The 23,936-nt window shown below is 40.4% G+C and overlaps 1 protein-coding gene across 1 annotated transcript in view; it reads left to right on the top strand.

The window, feature by feature from the left end:
• The window catches only part of IQGAP1 (IQ motif containing GTPase activating protein 1), a 109,696-nt gene that overhangs the window by 21,991 nt on the left and 63,769 nt on the right, over nucleotides 1-23,936 (top strand). Inside the window, exons 3-5 of the mRNA XM_025436877.3 lie at nucleotides 14,737-14,893; nucleotides 16,567-16,644; nucleotides 22,188-22,264. Of these exons, the coding sequence (XP_025292662.1) occupies nucleotides 14,737-14,893; nucleotides 16,567-16,644; nucleotides 22,188-22,264 (312 nt within the window). The remainder of the gene's footprint in view (nucleotides 1-14,736; nucleotides 14,894-16,566; nucleotides 16,645-22,187; nucleotides 22,265-23,936) is intronic.

Genomic DNA, 23,936 nt, shown 5'->3' with positions numbered 1-23,936 from the left:
CCCAAGGAGTACAGTTTAGAGGAAGTTTGGAGGAAGGAGAGATTTATTTCCAAAAGTGTAGATCATGGAAGAGTGCATGGAGGAGATGACTTTTGGCAGTAACATTGGAATTGTCAGAGGGGTGAGGCAGATCAAAAATTTTACCAAATCTTTATCTTAGTGGTCATCTCCATCCCTAGCTTCCCGTATTATGGCTTGATGACCTTTACTCTCTCTACAAACTCAATTTCTTTGGTCCTAACAAATTTATCTCATTTAGCATGCCAGCGGGACCTTCCCTGTAGCAATGGGAGAAGTATCTTTCTTCCTAAGACTCCACCTTCTATCTGTGGTCTGGATCCTATCCCTAGGGTCCTTATTTCAGTATTGTTTTCTTAACTGTAACTTACATTTTTTTTTTTTTTTTAGCCAATTCTTTTCTCTGAAGCACATAAACATCCTCACCCCTTCAAGATCTACTCCCTTAATACTAGGCCCTATTCTGATTATTGTCCCTTCTTCTTTTCCTTCAGGAAAAATTTGTCTTTACTCCCCGTGTCCACTTCTTTATCATAACTCCTATGGGTGCGATTTGTGTGCCTTTTCTTTTCCCCACTGAAATTTCTCTTGCTCGAACCAGCAAATTGTTATGTCCGTTGGAAAATTTTCAATACTTAATTCATTTCTTTCTTCCTTTCCTTTTCCTTCCTTCCTTCCTTCCAACACACACACACACACACACACACACACACACACACACACACGTGGAGTGGGGAGGGGCAGAGGAAGAGGGAGAGAGAAAAGATTTTAAGGAGGCTCCACACCCAGCACGAAGGCCAACATGACAGTTTCCATCTCCTGACCCTGAGAGCATGACCTGAGCCGAAATCAAGTTGGATGCTTCACCAACTGAGCCACCCAGGTGCCCCCATATATATCTTTCTTAATTTCTGTGGCATGTGACACTCTTGTCTGCTCACTTCATGAAATTTTCTTCCTTTCAACTGGGTAGCTTTTTATACTTTTTGAATTTTGACCTGTGTGTGTGTGTGTGTGTGTGTGTGTGTGTGTGTGTATCCTAAGAAAGTAAATTCAGGTGACACCTCCTTCAGAGAGCATCCAGCCTTACCCCAGGTCTGAGTTAGATGCTCCTCCCTTGTGTTTCTATCCCTCCCCGCCAGTATCTTTTTTAAATAGCCCCCTCCCCTCCCCTCCCCTCCCCTCCCCTCCCCTCCCCTCCCCTCCCCTCCCCTTCCCTCCCCTTCCCTTCTTCTTAGGGCACACACAGTGGAGTGGGGAGGGGCAGAAGAGGGAGAAGATTTTAAGGAGGCTCCACATTGTTTCTTTCCTCAGGGGCTGTTCACTGCTAGCAGTAACTGGGTGACAGCTGCTGAGACTTAGTATCACCGAAGTTTAACTCCGTTTGAAGATTTTTTTTTTTTTTCATTTAAGGTTAAAAGGTCTTTTACGCTTTGTGATAGATGGTAAATTAGAGACAGGGCTTGATAGATCAAATGTAATGTTTCCCTAGGCTCTGCAGCTGAAGACTTGGTCTGGGAATGAGCAGTTAATCCTATTAGTCCAGGGACTTAAAAAAAAAACTTCATTGGAGTAATAATTTACATGCCATAAAACTCTCCTATTTTTTAATGTACAACTTAATGATTTTTAGTAAATTTACCAAATAGTGCAATTGTCACCATAGTGTAGTTTCCATTACCCCAGTTTCTCTGGGAAACTAGCCCTAACTCCCTTCCCTCTTCAGGTGCTGAGGAGTTCTTTATTGAATATTCTACATTCATGTTTCTCAAGACTGGTTCCTACCACATCGTATTGAAATTACTAGGCTGTTTCCAGGGCCTGGATGGTGCTTAGATGTGTTAGTGTCTTCGTAGAATCCTAATTGCCAGGAAAGACTGCCCAATTTGGGAGGTGTTGAGCAGCCAGTAATCCTGGCATGCAGGGGCATTTGCTGTACAAGCTGGGTGTGGTAACTGGAGGAGCGGCTCCTGGAGGAACCGAATCTCAATGGTTTTGAGTAGTCAGTTCCGGCATTGGTATGTTCCGCTCTGTATTGCACAGAGCTGGGAAACCACTGAGGTCACGTGCTCAGCAGAACTAGTTCAACCCGTTTCCTCCTTACAGACCCCTAATTCACATTCCCACCCTGATTCTTTTCTCCCTCGGCATGCTTGAGGTCTGGGCTTGTCTCAGGGCTTACACACTAAGAGTTCTCGCAATAGTGGTTTCTTTGTCTTGCAGAGTGGGAGAACGGGGAGGGCCAAGCCTCTGGTCCCTTTGACACATGCTATCCGTGGAACGAGGAGGCAGGCATTAGACAGGTTGCTGGGTGTTACACTCCAGAAGGAGGTTTACTTGTGGGATCTAGCTCTTCATACACATACTCCTGTCTCTGTCACACAGCTCCCCCACCAAGAGAGAGTGGAATGGTGTGTTTTTGCACACAGTATTCAGTTAGTCTTCACAATTGCCTTGTGAGGTGTTTTCATAGACAGGAAGCTGAAGTCCCAGAGAGGTTAGGTCACTTGTCATCCCTTCTTCCTTCCCTCCCTCATTTCTTGAGGAAGAAATGGGTCTGTTCCTCTCCAATAGCTAGCTGCCCTCTGTGCTCTTCAGAACCTCCGCTTCTTCCTTGATTCTTTACTTCTTGTATCTTCAGACCCCTCTGTGCTCCGTCCTTTCTTGCAGATGGCAAGGATGTGCCTCTTCCTGTGTTATAGAGGAACACTCTGCCACCTCAGACCAACTGTTTCTCCATTCCTCCAATTTCTCTTCCCTCCTTAAACTTCCTGAAAAGGGAGTCGTTCTTGGCTGTTTCTAGTTCCTGACTTCGACTTAACTTGTCTAGCTGTAATCTCACTCCCCCTGATCACCATTCCACTAAGGTTCTCTTTGTAATATACTCACCTCTTAAGTGTTGGTGTTTTCTGAAGCACAGTCTTGACCTTTTTTCTTTTTTAGTTATTTTTTTTAAGTCATCTCTGTACCCAACGTGGCGCTCGAACTCCCAACCTTATGATCAAGAGTCATACGCTCCTCCGACTGAACCAGCCAGGTGTCCTTTGGCCCTATTTTATTTTATTCTATGGCCTGTTTCTCTGGTGAACTCATCCCCGTGGAGCCACTCTTCACACCAGTGTCTCTAGCTGGGCCCCTCTCCTGAGTTTTCCAGACTTGCATTTCCACTGCCTGCAGGATGTCACCACGTGATGTCCCATTCACATTTCCAGCTGAACACGTTTCCGACATGAATTTGTCATTCTGGCCTGCTTCTGCTAGTGTCCCCCTGCCTTGCTGGCTGGCATCCTCTTTCATTTAGTCATCCTTGCCACAAGTCACCACATCATCTTTTAAAATAAAACAACCTTTTGCCTTTTATAGAAATTTCTGAAAGTTTGCTAACGATGGTACATGTTGCCAGATTTTCTTCTGGAACAGTGTCAGAATGTGGGGTTTTCCCATGTATTGGATAATAATAAGTTGCTATTGTTCCTTTTTTATCTTTGCCAATCTGATAGCCAAATAATGGTATTTAAAAAAAATATTTTATTTATTTATTCATGAGAGACACAGAGAGAGAGAGAGAGGCAGAGACACAGGCAGAGGGAGAAGCAGGCTCCATACTGGGAGCTCGATGGGGAACTGATTCTGGGTCTCCAGGGTCACGCCCTGGTCCGAAGGCGGTGCCAAACCTCTGAGCCACCCAGGCTGCCCAAATAATGGTATTATTGTCACTTTATTTATTTATTTATTTATTTATTTATTTATTTATTTTTAAATTTTTATTTATTTATGATAGTCTCACACAGAGAGAGAGACGCAGAGACACAGGCAGAGGAAGAAGCAGGCTCCATGCACCGGGAGCCCGACGTGGGATTCGATCCCGGGTCTCCAGGATGGCGCCCTGGGCCAAAGGCAGGCGCCAAACCGCTGCGCCACCCAGGGATCCCTTATTGTCACTTTAATTTGCATATCTTTGATTAGTGAGATTAAGAATTTTTCCTATAATTATGGCCATTTACTTTTGTGAGTTGCCTGTTTATCTTTCTAGTCCATTTTTCTAGGGAAATACTTGTCATTTTATTTATTTCAAGCATTTAAAAAATATATATACAGGGATGTCTGGGTGGCTTAGCAGTTGACCATCTGCCTTTGGTTCAGGGTGTGATCCCGGGGTCCTGGGATTGAGTCCCACTTTGGGCTTCCTGCATGGAGCTTGCTTCTCTCTCTATGTCTCTGCCTCTCTCTCTGTGCTTCTCATGAGTAAATAAATAAAATCTTAAAAAAAAAAAGTATATATACATATAAAGATTATAGGGGATTATTAATTCCTTGTTATGTTTTGCAAATTTTCTCTCAAGTTTATCTTTTCTTTAAAAAATATTTTAATTACCTAATAGAAGTTTAGCTGCTTTTTATGTAGCCAATTTATGTCCTATTTATTTATTTATTTATTTATTTATTTATTTGTGGAGCCCAACACAGCTTAGACCCACGGTCCTTGCACTCAAGACCTGAGCAGAATTCCAGAGTTGGACGTTTAACTGACTGAGCCACCAGGTGCCCCTCCCTCTTCCTTTATAATATCTAGTATCTGCTGCCATAATTTTATTTGAAAAGGCTTTTTCTCATTTCAGGATTATACAACCATTCACCTATATTTTTTCCCTCCTTTTTATTTATTTATTTATTTTCTAGATTTTATTTATTTATTTATGAGAGACACAGAGAGGTATAGACACAGAGGGATAAGCAGGCTCCTCGCAGGGAGCCCAATGTGGGACTTGAACCCTGGACTTGGGATCATGCCCTGAGCTGAAGGGACACACTCAGCTGCTGAGCCACCCAGGTGTCCCTTTTTCTCCTTTTATTTTATTCTGTAAAATCTCCAATCCATTTTTAAAATTAATTTTTTATTTTTTAAAAAAGATTTTATTCATTTATTCATGAGAAAGGCAGAGATATAGGCAGAGGGAGAAGCAGGCTCCATGCAGGGAGCCCGATGTGAGACTAGATCCTGGAACTCCGGGATCACGCCCTGAGCCAAAGGCAGGCGCTCAACCGCTAAGCCACCCAGGCATCCCAAATGTTTAGTATTTAATGTGCTTCTCTCGGTGCTTGATAAAGGGAAAGTTGTTGATGAGGTCTATACTGTAGTACGGGTGCTCTAGGAAGTGCAGCCTCAGAACTTGAGATTTTGTTAGTGAGTGTTCAGAGGTGGTAGCTGTTATTATCGGAGGAGGCAATATATTGTAACAATAGAGTGTGAGTTTTAAAATCACATCAATTTGGGTTCAAGTGTTGAGCTCGGGCACTCACCAGGTGGGTAATCTTGGATGGGTCACTTCTAGGAGCCCATGGTTTCCTTATCCGTAAAATAAAAAAAATAATAATACCACTTAATGAGATTTTTGCGAAAATCAAGTGAGAAAATGCATGCAAAGTATTTAGCTTTATTTCAGCCATGTGGTGTTAGAGATTCTTTTTTTCATGTTATTTATATCGAAAATGAATCATTTATTTTGAGACGTGGGGGAGGGGCAGAGGGAGAGGAAGAGAAAGAGAGAGAGAATAGAGCCTGGTGTAGAACTTGATCTCAAAATCCTAAGATCCCGACCTGAGCCAAAATCAAGAGTTGGACACTTAACTGGCTGAACCACCCAGGTGCTCTGAAAATGAACCATTTAGATACTGCTGTTTTTGTGTTTAGTAGCTGTGTTTCAGATCTGAAGTCAGCTTTAAAATTTTTTTAGATAATTTTCATGTGACTTAGATTTGCTAAAGCAGTTCTAGTGTTAACTTGAGGAGGCAAAATGTTGAAACTTTATATCCCTTATTGTGAGAAGGGGGGGACTCAGAACTCTACTCTCCATTTTCTTCAACTCTGTGAGAAATAGAAATATAAGAGTTTTGTCACTAAGTTCTATTTGTGGTCACGGCTGAGGGTCCTGATCACAGGTAGTGTGTGCTGATGTTACCACATGGTATGATATTCTCAGAACTTTTTTTTTTTTAAGATTTTATTTATTTACTCATGAGAAACAGACAGAGACAGAGAGGCAGAGACACAGGCAGAGGGAGAAGCAGGCTCCATGCAGGGAGCCTGATGTGGAACTCGATCCCAGGACTCCAGGATCAGGTCCCGGGCTGAAGGCGGCACTAAACCGCTGAGCCACCCAGGCTGCCCTCAGAACTTTTTTAAAAAGTGACTTATCTATTAAAACATTTGTACATGTAGAGTTTTTTTTTTTTTAATTTATAATAAGATTTTATTCATGAGAAAGAGGCAGAGACCTAGGCAGAGGGAGAAGCAGGCTTCCTGCAGAGAGCCCAGTATGGGATTCAATCCCAGCACCTCGGGATCACGCCCTGATCTGGCGGCAGACGCTCAGCCACTGAGCCACCTAGGTGCCCCTACTTGTAGAAATATTTATACTTGTATTTGAAGAAAAAATTAAAAACCCGACTGTGTTGCCAAAAGTGATTTTCTGAAACAGATCTCATCAGGTCATTCCCCTCTTAAATCCTTCAGTGTCCCTCACAACTAGGATGGTTATTTCTTCTGCCTGGAGGCCTTCCCTGCCTTGGCCAGTTGGTAAACTCCTCTTTGTTCTTTCAAGCCCATTAATATTTGTGGATGATGTGGAGCCAGAAGAGAATTATTGTTTTGGATTGCAGAAGTAGGATTCCCAAAGATGCTGACATTAGGGACAATGGGCTGAACTGAACATGAGGAAATATCATGGAGATGAGTGCAGGTTGTGGTTCTAATATAGAATTTTAGAGATAGGATTCAGTAGCTGTGAATTTCCAAAAAATTGTTGATTGGAAAAATGTAATAAAAATAGTTGAGTCTGAGGCTTTGTGGTTATGGAGTACTCAAAATTAAGAAGGTGATAGTGCTGTTCCATTTCAGGCGAGTTGGACCTTACTTGGAACACAGTGTTCAGTTGGAGAAAGTTCACAGATGGGTGAGAGTGAAATAATGCATGGGTGAGGGGGCCTAGGTGTACTGTCCAACATCTGAGTGCTTGCTCGCTTTGTTTCAGTCACTGTTCTTAATGCTTTATTTGTATTATCTCTTGTAATCCTCACACTCCTTCCAGATGGCTGCTATTATATTATTCCCTTCTTATGAAGAGTATTTGAAAAAACAAGTAATCATTTCACTTACAGGGGTGTCAACATGTGACTCCATCATCTAAGGGGAGAGGAGGAAAAGCAAAAAATTTTTTTTTCATACTGAGCCACCACACACTATGCTAGCTCCACACTTTATATGCAATCTTTTTTTTTTTTTTTTAAGATTTTATTTTTAAGTAATTGCTACATCCAGCATGGGACTTGAATTTAAAACCAAGATTAAGAGTCACATGCTCTACCAACTGAGCCAGCCAGGCACTCCCCCAACTCCACTGCTTTTTAAAATTTTTATTTCCTTATTTGAGAGAGAGAGTGTGGAGTAGAGGAAGAGGGACAAGCAGACTCTGTGCCAAGTGCAGAACTGACTTGGGGCTCAATCTCATGACCCTGAGATCATGACCTGAGCCAAAATCAAGAGTCAGCTGCTCCAGCTCCACTGACTGAGCCACCTGATTTTATTTAATCCCCAGCAACAGACCTACCTGGAAAGTATTGTTATTCCCTTTTAACAAATGAAGGAACTGGTTAAGTGACTGTCTTGATAAGGGACAGGTTATAAATCCAGGTGTCCCTTTTTAAAAAATTTTTTTAAAAAGATTTATTTATATATTTTAGAGAGAGAAAGAGCATGAGCCGGGGGAAGGGCCAGAGAGAAGGAGACAAGCAGACTCCACTGAGAGGGGAGCCCCATGCGGGGTTTGATCCCAGGATCCTGAGACCATGACTGAGTCAAAACCAAGAGTTGGATGCCCAACTGACTGAGCCACCCAGGTACCCCTAAATCTAGGTCTCTTAAAGTCTCTGGCCAATGCTGACCACACTAATACACACATATTTTAAAATTCAAATTCAATTAGCCCACATAGAGTACATCTTCAGTTTCAGTTGTGAAATTCAGTGATTAAATCAGTTGCATATAATACCAAGTGCTCATCTTTAATTCCATATGTTGTCTTGCTCCACGAAGGCAGCTTAGGGTACCAAAGGGGAACTGATGCTGGCTTAATATAAACTTCTACCTGCTAGAATTCAGAAATGAAATGAATTAATTTGAATGTTTGGTTCCATTTCAGCAGCAGTGGTCAGGCTCAGCCTGTGGCATGATTTGGCTGAGAGGTTTTGGAAGCATTCAGGCATGAAAGGGAGGGAGGAGTGGGACGTGGAGGGAGTGGAGGAGTTGGGGTAGAGAGCTGTAATGAGCTTTCTACCCAAGGGATTCTATGATTATCGTGAGACAGTGATAAATATAATTGGCAAAAAGTTGTGGTGGCCACTGATTTTTCTTTCATGCATAAGTTTATTTACTTTTTAGTTTAGCTTTATTGTGATATAATTAACACTTAAAATTTTAAGATATTTAAAGTAGACATTGTGGTGATTTGTTATACATTATGAAAGGTTTAGGTTTGGTTTTGTTTTTGTGAGAACATTCAAGTTCTACTCTCTTGGCAAATTTCAGTTACATAAACATTGTTACCAACTATAGTCACCATGTTTTACATTAGAGCCTCAGACTTTATCCTCTTATAGCTGAAAGTTTGTACCCTTTTCCAACTTCTCCCTATTTTCTTTACCCCATACCTCATGGCAACTACTTTACTACTATGTTTCTATGAGTTTTTTTTTTTTTTTTTTTTTTTAGATTTCACATATAAGCAGTACCATGCAGTATTTGTCTTTGGTCTGTTGCATTAGGATAATGCCCCCAGGATTCATCTATGTTGTCACAAATGGCTGGATTTCCTTCTTTCTCATGGCTGAATAATATTCCAGTCTGTGTGTTCATGTACATGCACATGTGTGTATCACATCTTCTGTATGCATTCATCTGTTGATGGGCACTTACCCTGTTTCCATGTCTTGACTATTGTGAAAAATACTGCAGTGAACATGGGAGTGCAGATATCTCTTTGACAGCCTGTTTTCCTTTCCTTTGGCTGTATACCTAGAATTGGGATTGCTGAATCATACATATGCAGTCCTATTTTTAATTTTTTAAGGAATCTTCACATATTTCTCCTTAACAGCTGTACCAGTTTACATTCTCACCAGTAGTGCAAACGGGTTCTCTTTTCTTTACATTTTTTCCAACACTTGTTGTCTTCTGCCCTTTTTTTTTCTTTAAAGATTTTATTTATTCATTCATGAGACACACACACACACACACACAGACACAGACACAGACACACACAGGCAGAAACACAGGCAGAGAGAGAAGCAGGATCCATGCAGGGAGCCTGATGTGGGACTCCGTTCCCGGGCTGGAGATCCCTATCTCCAGGATCACACCCCGGGCTGATGGCTGATGGCTGATGGCTGATGGCGGCTGCTAAACCTTTAAGCCATTGGGGCTGCCCTCTTTTGCCCCTTTTTTTTTTTTTTAAATTTTTATTTATTATTTATGATAGTCACACACACAGAGAGAGAGAGGCAGAGACACAGGCAGAGGGAGAAGCAGGCTCCATGCACCGGGAGCCCGACGTGGGATTCGATCCCGGGTCTCCAGGATCCCGGGTCTCCAGGATCGCGCCCTGGGCCAAAGGGAGGCGCCAAACCGCTGCGCCACCCAGGGATCCCTCTTTTGCCCTTTTGATGATGATTGTTCTAATAAGTGTGAGGTGATGTCTCATTGAGGTTTTGATTTGCATTTCCCTGATGATTAGCACCTTTTGTATGTCTTTGGAAAAGTGCCTCTTCAGTTCCTCTGCCCACTTGTAATTTGGATTGTTTTTTTAATGTTGAGTTGTATGAAGTCTTTATATATTTTGAATATTAACCTTTTATCAGATTCATGATTTGCAGATACTTTCTTCCATTTTGTAGGTTTCATTTTGTTGATGGTTTCCTTTGTGCAAGAGCTGTTTAGTTTGATATAGTTCCACTTCTGTTTATTTTTGCTTTTGATGCTTTTGATGTCAAAACCAAAAATATCATTGCCAATACTGATGTTAAGGAGCTTACCTCCAGTATTTCCTTCTTGGAATTTATGGTTTTTGGTCATTTGTTCAAGTCTGTAATCCATTTTGAGTTGATTTTTGTGTGTGGTGCAAGGTAGGGGTCTATGCATAAATTTATTTAAAAATGTATTTATAAAGCAAGGGGCGCCTGGCTGGCTCAGTTGGTAGAGCATGTGACTTAATCTCAGGATTATAAATTTAAGCCCCATGTTGGGTGTAGAGATTACTTAAAAAGAAAGTCTTAAAAAATAACATAAAATGTATTTATAAAGCTAAACCAAATGCTTATATTTTATAAGAAAGCTTTGTGTCTGAGTTGAAAATCATTGTGGACTTACAGTTAAACTAAAATACTTAAAACCCTATTTAGTGTACAGAACACAGAGAGATACTAGACTTTTTCCTCTATAGGATATTTTACACTTTGCCGTGTTCATTCTGCCCTAATGGGCCCAGCCCTATTAGATTTTTGGACTGAGTGGTAAGAGCAACAGTAGTCTAGTGAAGAGGATTCTTAACTAGAAATCAGGGTCCTGTTATTCTGTCTTTGCCACTAGCTAGTAGTTGACTTTGGATAGACCTTATACTTGTAAAATTGAGGGAGTTGTACAAATAGGTGTAGCCTTTGGTAAGTTTTTGGACGATAAAAAACGTTTCTTTAATGTTTATAATTTTTTATTTTGTAGTTACACTTCCTTTTTTTTTTCTTTTTAAAGATTTCATATATTTATTCATGAGAGACTCACAGAGAGAGAGAGACATAGGCAGAGGGAGAAGCAGGATCCCTGTAGGGATCCCAATGTGGGACTCGATCCTAGAACCCTGGGATCATGACCTGAGTCAAAGGCAGACAGACACTCAATCACTGGGTCACCCAGGCATCTCTGGAATTACTTCTAAGGTCCTTTCCTTAGGAATTAATTCTAAGTGCAGCAGAACATTGTGCACAAAGCTGTTCTTTGCAGTATTATTTAATGGTTGAAAATATTTGGAAGTGACATGAGTAGGTAACCAATTAAGCACTTGGTAGAGTTTTTATGTAACTTAGTCTTCAGAAATTATATAATAACATGGAATATATTCATAAAATATTGAGAACTGTCTAATAATTTTCTCTTAATGGATATGTATTATATTGAAAAAAAAAAAAAAAACCCAAAGGGATTTGCCATAGATGTGCTTCAAGTTCTTGGCTATCATGTTGTGATTCTGTGGTTTAGTGACAGAAGAAGAAATCTCAGATGGGCTGTAGAGGACAAAAAGAAGGGTTTGTTATATCTTCTTGGGGTTATAGTTGAATCTAGACTTCTAATATTAAACATTAGAGTAACATAGTACCCTACTTAGTGCTTTCAGTTTTCCAAAGCAATTTGGTCCTGATTTAACCTATTTTATTTCATTTCTCTAAACTTATAAATGAGCCGGGTGATACTCTGTTGAGACGAAGGTCACCATCCCATGTGTGGTAACTTGGAAGGCAGCCTTGGGTTTGCGGCAGCTAAGAGACACCTCTGTATTTGGCCTATTTATTCTAGCTCTCCCTTAGCCCTTTTCACCAGATCACAATTGGCTCTTCTGGCCGAACATTTCTGTGATGTGCAAGGTATTTTAAATCTAGCTTGTTAATGGGGATTGTTTTCCAGCAGTTTGTGTAGGGAAGGCGAGGATAGAGGCTTGTGGGAGATGTTGATGCTGGCATTCCTTTTACTTTGATTTTGATGTAGTAATCTCAGAGGTGAACCGAAATATCTTTGGTAACTAGCTCTGTTTTCAAGGCAAAAGCATGTACTGTGCTGTTTATTCATTGTCTTCCCTATGTGTTTACCTTGTTTTCAAGAGAAAGTAATTTTTTTCCTCATACCATTATATGGTAAAGGGCTGTTTTTGGCTTACACTACAGTTGTTCTAGGTTTGTTTCTGTTAATGAGAGCACAAGTTAGACTGTCCCCTGAGAGCCAGAGTTGCCAGGAGCTGATGGCCATATTCCTTTTAGCAATAAAAAATTGAAGGGCTCTATTGTATATCCTTCAAGCAATTTTATGAACACGAATTACATAAATGGGGCAGCCCCGGTGGTGCAGCGGTTTAGCGCCGCCTGCAGCCCAGGGCGTGATCCTGGAGACCCTGGATTAGTCCCACGTCAGGCTCTCTGTATGATGCCTGCTTCTCCCTCTGCCTGTGTCTCTGCCTCTCTCTCTCTCTCTCTGTCTCTATGAATAAATAAATAAAATCTTTAAAAAAAAAGAATTACATAAATGCATAAATGGGATCAGAAATACATGTACATATTATCTGGCTTGTTTTCCTATTAATGTTAGTGTTTTCATGTAAATTTTCATGGATATATATGTTGTGTCTATAAAATATGGCATAATTAAATGTTTCTTCCAGTTTTATTTGCCTTTTAATTCAAGCTTCTGTATATCAATGAACATTATAAATGTTTCCTTTTTATGTTGTCCTACTTGGTGGTAAATCCAGTTTTTACTTCATTCAGCTGTATCTTTCAGTTTTTTTTCATTTGTCTTTTCACAGATTTAACACTAGTAAAATAGACCAGGCAATATCTAGTGTTTGGGGAGTTTTTTAACAGTATGGTAAAGAATGTATGAAATTTGAGTAGAATAATACACACATACACACGTAGGCACGCATGCACTCGTGTGTGTGTGTGTGTGTGTGTATTTATTTATTCTTCTATAAATAAAAGTAAGGGGGGGTGCCTGGTTGGCTCAGTCAGGGAAGCATGTGACTCTGGATCTCAGGGTCATGAGTTCAAGCCCCACATTGGGCATGGAGCCTACTTAAAAAAGAAAAAAAATGAGAAAAGGAACAAAATCACAAAAACAAAAACAAAAAAAATAAATAATAAACTACCAAAACAATGTCTTAAGAAATGTGAGGAAAACTCAAAAACTTTACTAAGATACAAAACTTGATTTGAATCAGAAATCTTGGATTTGGGACTAAGAAGAAAATCAAATAAATGAAAGTAAGCTCCATGCATATTCTGAGCCAGCCAGGCATCCCAAGTAGAATAATTTTAAATTAGGGATTTTTAATATGGAACCAGTGAAATCTCTGAAATTACATATTTTTTAAAAGATTTTATTTATTTTTTATTTAAGAGAGAGAATCCCAAGTAGACTCTTCATGGAGCTGGACATGGGGCTTGATCTCACAGCCCTGATATTCATGACTTGAGCTAAAACCAAGAGTCGGATGCTTAACTGATTGAGCCACCCGGGTGCCCCTGAAATTATATATTAAATTTCAGTATATGTACATTTTTCTGGGGAAGGATTTCCTTAGATACTCAAAGGATGCTGTGACTTAAAAAATAGTTTAAAAAACCATCGCCATGGGGCGCCTAGGTGGCTCAGAAGTTGAGTGTCTGCCTTTGGCCCAGGTCGTGATCCCGGGGCCTGGGATTGAGCCCTGCATTGGGCTCCTGCGGAGAGTCTGCTTCTCCCTCTTCCTATATCTCTGCCTCTCTCTCTGTGTCTCATGAATAAATAGATAAAATTAAAAAAAAAATACATCGTCTTGGGGTAGGTAGGTTTGGGTGGCTCAGTTGGTTAAGGGTCATGCTCAGGTCACGATCTCAGGAGGTTCCCTGCTCAGTTGGGATTTTTCTTTTCCTTCACTCTCCCCGCCCCCCCCCCCTTCCTGCTCTCTGGCTCTCTCTAGTAAATAAATAAAATCTTAAAAAAACCCCAAAAAACCCAAAAAACGAACTCATCACCTTAAATGATTTTTAGTTACCTCCATTTCTGTTGGTAGAAAATATGTGCAGATTGTGTTGTTTTATCTTGGGCCTTCTGAAATCTCTTGAGAGGTGTTCTAGGGAGAAAATAGTTTTCTTTTCCTTTCCCCTTTACAACCTCTTTCTCCACCTCTGAAAAAAAATGCATTCATTTTTACTGATTCCATTGGCATTTTCTTCCCTATTTTAACTGAGATAATTGACTATTCATGCAATCCCCAAACAACCTTAAAATCTGAACCTAGAAATTCACTGTGGATTCTGAAACTGGAGGAGAACATCAATATATTTAAATTTTTGAAAAGCTGAAATTGTGGCTTCAGCCACAAATGACTATTCTTAGGGCTTCTGCAGGAATAACTTAGGGTTAGGGTCTGAGGTTTCTGGGCTGTTGGGGCCGGGGGAACCAGCCAGCTCTGCTGGCTCAGGGGCAGAAAGCAGGGTAGAGAAGGAGGCCTTGATGTTCCGGAGTTTTTCTGAGTTCCTTGCCTCTGAGATCGGACTGGGTCAGGACAAGGATATGTGTGAAATTGCACCTTAAAAGAGCACTGCAGGCAACCTGGGTGGCTCAGCGGTTTAGCGCCCACCTTTGGCCCAGGGTGTGATCCTGGAGTGCCGGGATCGAGTCCCGCGTCGGGCTCCCGATGGAGCCTACTTCTCCCTCTGCCTGTGTCTCTGCCTTTCTCTCTCTCTCTGTGTGTCTCTCATGAATAAATGGATAAAATCTTAAAAAAAAAAAAAAAAAAAAAAAAAGAGCACTGCTTATGTGGAACTTAAGCTCCTCCATAGAGAATGGAAATAAAGCTCAGAATCTCTTAAGGAGGGGATCAGACCTTCCCTCTCTTCTCAAGTCCTCTCCCTTTCTTGCAGGTGGATGGAAGCATGTCTTGGGGAAGACCTGCCTCCTACCACAGAACTGGAAGAGGGGCTTAGGAATGGGGTCTACCTTGCCAAACTAGGAAACTTCTTCTCTCCCAAAGTGGTGTCCCTGAAGAAAATTTACGATCGAGAGCAGACCAGATACAAGGTGAGTCCTTCCTTGCTTGGTGCTTAAATTTCCATACACTTAGAAGAGAAGATTAGTGGACTTTACCCTGTATAAGAGTTATTGAGAAATATGTGTGAATGTATTTGTTCTAGCAAAATAAAGTACCTGGCAGAGTGGAGAAGAGAGTGCAAAGTCAGGCATGGCATTAAAAGGTGGCAGTCTGTATTGTTGATACAATTCCTGTAATGGTGTAGGTCTAGAAATATTCATGGTCCTTGATGAATTTTTAAAAATTTCTTAGAAGATGGAGGAAGTAAAAAAAAAAAAAAAAAAAAAAGATGGAGGAAGTAACTAGGGGGAATTACAATTTCAATTTTAACCAAGCAATGAGATTTGTTGGCAAATTGAAAGCAATAGCAACACACCTTTAGGAAAAAAGGCCCCTCTGTGATACTAGAATTCAAGGTAAATTGAGAAAGCAATCCAATTTCAGGAAATCAAGGTAAGTGAGAGGCTTTGATTCTCGTGGCCCAGAGCCATGAAAAACAGAAATCAAGTTGGGATGTTGACAAGGACCAAACTCTGTTGTGGAGGAGCTTTCCTAGGAGGAGCTATTTAGAAAAGGAAGAATGTAAAAGATAGTGAGAGATTACAAAACCAAGAGCAGCTGTAATCGAGGTAACTGTAGGAGTTGGACCAGAACTTGAAATGAGCTAAGGATGAAGATAGAATCAAAAGAAGTTATGTTTTATGTCTATATTCAAAGGACAAGGAGAAGATAAAGGTCCTAAAACCAAAATTAACATCCCAAAGAGAAACTTTCCTTTTCTGAAGGCAATTCTGGAGCTCTTCTGTTGAGCCCTATACAGTGTGGGGCAGAGCAGCAAGACATTCGTTCATTTAAAAAGATTTACTTATTTTTAGAGAGAGAGGGAGAGAGAATGCAGGCTAGCATGAACAGGAGGGAGCCACAGAGGGCGAGAGAATCTCAAGCAGACTCCCCACTGAGTGTGGAGCCCAGTGCAGGGCTTGATCCCATGACTCCGGGATCATGACCTGAACCAAAACCTAGAGTTGGATGCTTAGCTGACTGAGCCACCCAGGCACCTCAAACAACAAGACATTTAAAACAAGAGTGGAGACTGCATGGCAATAGAAACAATGGCCCTGCCCCTCTTCCCCTCCAGAGAGTAAATCTTTCTGTAAGATAACAAATCTAGAGGTTTAGAGGGGGGATATTTGTGTGAGTGGTACTAAGAAAACCCTGATTAACACACTTAATAATATCTGTTAGTTTGTGAATATTTTCTACCTGCCAGATACCACACTGGGTGCTTTTGTATGTTTTCCCACTTCATCTTTACAATAAACATATAAAGTAGGTGTTAAAGATGAGGAAATTCAAAAAGGTGAAGTGACCTGCCCACTGTCACCAGTAGATGGTCAAGCCAGGGATTGAATCCAGCATAATTGAATTCCAAAGACTGTTCTGTAGAGCTCATTATACAGGAAGATTCTCCAGATGGTTCTCAAGTGAGAGGAGCTGAGATGTGGATTTGGCTTTTTAGGATTGGAATGTGAACATGATGCTATAGATCTTCAATTTAAGGGGACCTTGCAAAGTCTCATAAGGAAACTTTTGTTGCAAAAAGAGTATTTAGTATTTGCTTCAATGTTGCCAACAGTGCCTAATTGTCTCTTATTTGTTCTAGGCAACCGGCCTGCACTTTAGACATACTGATAACGTGATTCAGTGGTTGAATGCCATGGATGAGATTGGATTGCCTAAGGTAACTTACATGATATTCAGAGTTCTGGCTTAGATCAGGCTGTTTTGGCACATAGTTATTCTGCCTGTAAAATTATTCTCAATTGAGGGCGGCCCGGGTGGCTCAGCGGTTTATTTTTTTATTTTTTTATTTTTTAATTGTATTTATTTATGATAGTCATAGAGAGAGAGAGAGAGAGAGAGGCAGAGACACAGGCAGAGGGAGAAGCAGGCTCCATGCACCGGGAGCCTGACGTGGGATTCGATCCCGGGTCTCCAGGATCGCACCCTGGGCCAAAGGCAGGCGCCAAACCGCTGCGCCACCCAGGGATCCCGGCTCAGCGGTTTAGCGTCGCCTTCCGCCCAGGGTGTGATCCTGGAGACCCGGGATCGAGTCCCACATCAGATTCCCTGCATGGAGCCTGCTTCTCCCTCTGCCTGTGTCTCTGCCCCCCCCCCCCCCTTCTCTGTGTGTCTCTCATGAATAAATGAATAAAATCTTTTAAAAAAATTATTCTCAATTGAATCTTTGGTGGTTTTCTTTCTTTTTTTTTTTTTAAGTCCTAAAAGATCTATTTCTTCTGTTTGTTTTAGGAATAGTTTTGTTCTTTCTTTTATATTCTTCATCCCTGCTTCATCTCATCCTAGAGAAATTCCCTATGATGTCATTTACTACATCAAGTTGTAGACTTATATTGAAATTCACATGCCATGAAATCCACCTTTTTACTTTAAAAAAAATTTTTTTTTGAAATCCACCTTTTAAAAGTATACAATTTAGTGTTCTTATTTAGTCACAAAGTTGCAACATTAATATTTGATGTTAGGAAATACAAGGAAATACTTTATTTTTAAAATATTTTATTTATTCATGATAGACATAGAGAGAGAGAGAGAGAGAGAGGCAGAGAGAGAGGCAGAGACACAGGCAGAGGGAGGCAGGCGCTGAACCGCTGAGCCACCCAGGGATCCCAGGAAATATTTTAGAAACATCATTTTTCAGCTGCAGAATTCTCCTCTATCTGTAAGAGAGCTTGATGTGCTATTATTTTATGTTTCAAATTGTAGAGGCAATATAATGACATTTACTTTTTATATCTTGTTTTGGTGATGGCTGTAGTATTTGTGTTTTAAAACATCTTGAGGTACAGTTGGCATGGAGAAATGCACATATTTCATGTGTATAGTTGGATGGGTTTAGAGTGAGTGTGCATCCTTGAATGTTCCGCTTAGGAGTTTATTTTATTTAGCACTGCTCTTACTGAAATTGCCACCTCTAGCCTCCACACCCCTCCATCCTATCTTGAATCCAGAAGGCCATACTGTGTTGTCAACTCTTAGAGGCATGGAAACCTTTTTTTTTTTCCATATCCTTTGACCTAAGGATTCTACTTCTAGGAATTTATCTCTGCCCCAAATCAGATAAGCCCGAAAAGATGGACATATAAGGGTTTTTCAGCATGGCTTAGGATAGGAAAAATTGATAACAATCACATGTTCCTTCACTAGGAGCATTAATTGTGCTGCAGCCAGTCAAACAATAGTACAGCCATTAGAAAGGATGATTTTATTTTTTTATTTATTATTTTTTTATTAATGATTTTTAAAAATTTATTTATGATAGTCACAGAGAGGGAGAGAGAGAGAGAGAGAGAGAGAGAGAGAGAGGTAGAGACATAGGCAGAGGGAGAAGCAGGCTCCATGCACCGGGAGCCCGATGTGGGATTTGATCCCGGGTCTCCAGGATCGCGCCCTGGGCCAAAGGCAGGCGCCAAACTGCTGCGCCACCCAGGGATCCCTAGAAAGGATGATTTTAATCTGTATTGACAAAGGAAATTGTCTGTGAGGTATGAAGTGGAGAATAAAACTCCAAATAGGCTAAAGTTATAAAAGAGTTTGTGTTCTGGCTAAGGTGAGATTGCTATTTTTATGTGTAAAAGTGAATACTTTTGGGAAAGGTTGGTAAGGAGATAATAGTTTTTATTTTGGTGTGATCGGATTAAGGGGTGGATTTTATTTTCTTTATAATTTCCTGTAGAGTCTAAATTTTTGTAACCAAAGAAATATTGAAAAAGAGTGAGATAAGGAGGATCACAAAGTGGCTGGAACCACTGGGAGATGAACATTTGGTATTTAGCATAGCACCAAGCTCAATTCTTCATATGTGTTTTGAATTGAGTTAAATCCAGAGTCAAGTCTTTGCAGAAGACTAGCCTTTGTCCTCTTTTTTTTTTTTTTTTCCAGAACAAAGTTCTGAAGCTCTCTTCCTTGCACTGGTAGGTTTGAGAATTAGGCCCACCAATGTCAGGAAATGCAGTATGTCAAGTTCTTTTTTTTTTTTTTTTTTTTTTAAGATTTTATTTATTTTTTCATGAGAGACACACACACAGAGAGAGAAGCAGAGACACAACAGGCAGAGGGAGAAGCAGGCTCCATGTAGGGAGCTCAATTTAAGCCTCGATCCCGGGACTCCAGGATCACGCCCTGGGTGGAAGGCAGGTGCTAAACTGCTGAGCCACTCAGGGATCTCTAGTATGTCAAGTTCTTAAACATACTTTGCCTTTCTGTGCACCTATATCTTCTTGTACCTGTTACTTTTTATTATTTTTATTTATTCATGAGAGACACACAGAGAGAGGCAGAGACATAGGCAGAGGGAGAAGCAGGATCCATGCAGGGAGCCCAATGTGGGACTCAATCCCAGGACCCCAGGATCATGACCTGAGCCTAAGGCAGATGCTCAACCCTGAGCCACCCAGGCGTCCCGTCTTCTACCTGTTTCTTCTGAAATATGCCTGATGGGCAGTGGTGATTTAACCTCTTCTGAATAATACTAAGAGCTTCATTAATATATGCTTTTACTAGTAGTACTGTTACTACAAAATGCTTTTTTAATGATTTAATTTTACTACTTTTTTGGTTTACTAATGGTAATATATTGTCCTGGATCACCACTGCAACAAATGTAGAATTCCCCAAAGACTTTCAGGGACAACAGGGTTATCATGGTTATCAGCCTTGAAATGTCCACTCTACATGACTTAGATCTAGAAGACTTGAATAATGTGGACTAATGATACTTAGCTGAAAAACTGTTGCCCATAATATACTGTATGATATATAATTGACAATACATATGTAGTGTTTACAGGAATGCCTTCCCTAATCTCTTAATATGGTACATATAGGCTAATTGTAGGAACTTAATGTTACAAGTTTTTGATTCTTATCCTTTTAGTCTTTTTATTATAATTGGTCCTGTTGGCTACCTACCTCTCTAGGAAATATTTTGTGATTTTTGACTTGATTTTTTTTTTTTTTAAAGATTTTATTTCTAAGTAATCTCTACACCCAATGTGGGGCTTGAACTCATAACCACGAAATCAAGATTCACCTGCTCTCTTGACTCAGTCAGCCAGGCACCCTTTGACTTTGATTTTTTTCATTGTGTGTGTGTGTGTGTGTGTGTGTGTTTTATAATTTATAATTTATTCATGAGAGACAGAGAGAATGAGGCAGAGACACAGGCAGAGGGAGAAACAGGCTCCATGCAGGGAGCTCGACATGGGACTCGATCCCGAGACCCTAGGACTACGCCCTGGGCCGAAGGCAGGCGCCAAACCGCTGAGCCACCCAGGGATCCCCAATTTTTTCGTTGTTTTAAATCTGTCCTCCGTCTTCCTCATGTGTTCTACCTCCCATATCCTAGTGGTGGGGGTTCTTTAAGATGCAGTCCTTATTTTAGCTACATTCTTGTTCTTATGGTTTCAGTTATTTTGAAGACTTTCTTAGAAGATAAACACATTGTATTCAAATGGCTGCTGGACAGTTCTCCTTGAATAGCTTTCTATTAGCTAGAATTCCTATCTGAAAGTAAACCTTCCTTTTCCCCCAACTGAACCTCCCCTCCTCTATACTAAATGGTAGGCTGTCCTCATTTCCCCAGTCATCCCGTCTCAAAATCTTGAGGTTACCTTGAACTCCTAAATGCACTTATCCCCCAAGCCTTCCTCATGTATTTGAAATGTTTCTTTTGTCTGTTGAAAGAGATTATCAGCCTGCCTCCTTAGCTTCAATTTCTCCACTATTCATTATATCCTGTGTCCTGTCTCCAGTCAGATCTTCCCGAGGCGCTGTTTTTTATCCTTGGCTTCAGAGCTGGGACTTCTCTGTGGCCTGCATATCAAGTTCAAACTTGTCTGACTTTCAAGGTCCTCATAATCTAATTGCATCCTACCCTACCCAGCTGTATTTTTGTTATTTTCTAAAATGTATTCTGTACTGTTTTTGGGAAGGGTGGCCCAACACAACTGTTATCTTCACCCTTCAGGAAATGACATATCTGTCTTGGAAAGTGAGCATGCAGAGTTTGAAAAATTATCAAAAAGATGATTATAGTACATCTCATCTCTTGACAGGGGCAATTCTTTCTAGTTGAGAGCTGTAGGTATTGTGTGAAAAGCATGAAAACAAACAAACATGATGTGTCAAGGACTCTAATAGGTACAACGTGCTGTGGTACTCTTCCTCCTGCCTTGGTTAAGGCCTTTCCCTGCTCATCCAGATTCTTCTGACGGCCTCAAAATTCAGTCTTTCCCTTCTCCAGATCACTGCTACCTCCCCCTAAATTATAGAATGAATTGTATGGTGCCACATCACCATGAAGATAGATCTTGAAATTCAAGATTATATCCAATCTAAACCTACTATGTTGCTATTCAGCCTCATTCACTAATTCATTAAATGTAGAGCCCCTTCCATGACCTTGGCTCTGGGCTTGGCATTGAAGATGTGGCAGTGAATTGCATAGACCTGGTCCCTGCCTTCATGTAGTGTGTAGTCAAACAGATAATAACACAAGTAATTGATTATTTGTGGCAAGTGGTACCCAGAATAACTACTGATCTTCCATATTCCCATACATATTATATATTCTAGCTACTTCATCTGTGTATCTTTTCTCTTCTTCCAAGCATGTAACACATTTTAAAAAAAGATTTTAAGTAATCTCTATACCTATTGTGGGGCTTGAACTTACAGCCTGGAGATTGAGTTGTACACTCCACCAAATGAACCAGCCAAGCATCCCTGCAGAATAACACATTATAATATTTTGTAGTTTTCTTCAGTGTCTAAATGTAGGAGTTCACAAACCGAAAGCACCTAAGTAAATGTTCATTGTTGAATTATTAATGAATGTAGGCATCATAGACAGGAATTGGGAAGATTGCAGGGCTTTAAAGTTTCTAACATTTACTGGTGATTTAAACTGCACTAGAGCTGAGTGTCATCTGCCTGTATCTGAGTCTGCAGTAAGCAAATCACTTTCACATACCTGGTAAAATTCAGTGGGTTAACCAAATAAGGCTTTTCCAACTAGTGCTTTTTATTCTGTATTACTGTATTTTATTCCTTGCATTACTTAGGATGAATTGTCTGTTCTCCCTAATGAAGTTACTTGCTGAATGCCCATAATATTTTCTAATCGTTCTATTTATATTATTGATGATTGGTGAAAGATCCAGTGGATGGATACCTTACTGTGCTTCTTTTATTCCTTCTTAGATTTTTTACCCAGAAACTACAGATATCTATGATCGAAAAAACATGCCAAGATGTATCTACTGTATCCATGCACTCAGGTAATCAGATATTTGTGGTAAAATAAACAGTGTACATAGACACAGAGAACAGATTGCTGAGTTGCCAGAGGTGGAGGTTTTGCGGGGGGGACAAAATGGGTTAAGGAGCTCAAACGTTACAGACTTCTAGCTATAAAATAGTTAACTAAGTCCTGGGATTATAATGTACTGCATGGGGGTTTTAGTTAATAATGATGTAGCCTTATGCTTGAAAGTTGCTAGGAGAGTAGATCTTAAAAGTTCTCAGCATGGGACACCTCGGTGGCTCAGTCAGTTCAGCATCCAATTTTTGGTTTCAGCTCAGGTCATGATCTCAAGGTCTTGGGATTGAGCCCACATCAGGCTCCCCACTCAGGGGTAGTCTGCTTTCTCTGTCTCCCTCTGCCCCTCCTCCTGTCCCACTCAAGCTCTTTCTCTCTCTCTCTCAATTAAATAAACATATATTTTTAAAAGTTTCTTAGCACAAGGAAAAACAAATCCATAATTATGTGTGGTGGTGGATGTTAAGGAGACTTATTGAGGTGATCATTTTGCAATATATATGTATATTGAATCATGTTGTACACCTGAAACTAATGTAATGTTTATGTCAATTCTCTCTCAATTTTTTAAAAGCCATTTAGGAATAACAATTGAATGTACAGCTTTTTGTGTATGGCGTAATGAAAAAGTTTTTGCATTAGCTTTAGGATTTCCAAATAAAATAGATTATTATTGTCTTTTTTTTTTATTTTTTTATTTATGATAGTCACACAGAGAGAGAGAGAGAGAGAGGCAGAGACACAGGCAGAGGGAGAAGCAGGCTCCATGCACCGGGAGCCCGACGTGGGATTCGATCCCGGGTCTCCAGGATCGCGCCCTGGGCCAAAGGCAGGCGCTAAACCACTGCGCTACCCAGGGATCCCGATTATTATTGTTTTAACAAAATGGTGGGAAACAGCTGTGTTTTTCTGGGGAGTAGGGAGAAGGAATTTATTTATCCCAGTAATAGCAGATAATTTGGCCCTGAAAACATAGTATAGTCTTTCATTGTTGATCTAGTGTTTCTGTGAACTGTGCATTTCAGCTGGGATGCAGTTCCTTTCTTTTTAATTCAAATTTCTTAAAAATTACAAAAAGGATATATATTTTGAAACTTTACTGTTTTGTCACAAGCCAGAAGTTGAATTACAAAATACAACCACCATGTCCTTTTTTTTTTTTTTAAGATTTTATTTATTTATTCATGAGAATACACAGGAGAGAGAGAGAGAGAGGCAGAGACACAGGCAGAGGGAGAAGCAGGCTCCATGCAGGGAGCCTGACATGGGACTCGATCCCAGGTCTCCAGGATCATGCCCTGAGCTGTAGGCGACGCTAAACTGCTGAGCCACTGGGGCTCCCCACAACCACCATGTCTTAATACTTTGGTAGTATGATTAAATTTTATAAAAATCTTCAAATAAAGCCAGCAAATATCAAATGGTTGATTTTTAATTTATTTGGTTTTTCTAGGCTCTCACCAAGCCATTTGTTCATTAGGTAATGTTTATGCCAAACAAATATGATAAATAGGAACTGAAACAAAATATATTTTTTTTCATAATTTCATAGCAGATTTTGAAGATGGCTTAATTTCAGGTCCTTGGCTCTTAGAATCAGTGAAGTGTACTGTATTGGAAGGAAGAGGTGA

This window comes from Canis lupus, chromosome 3 (genome assembly GCF_003254725.2).
Source record: "Canis lupus dingo isolate Sandy chromosome 3, ASM325472v2, whole genome shotgun sequence".
NCBI classification, from domain to species: Eukaryota; Metazoa; Chordata; class Mammalia; order Carnivora; family Canidae; genus Canis; species Canis lupus.
This window is presented reverse-complemented; position numbering and strand designations above follow the sequence as displayed.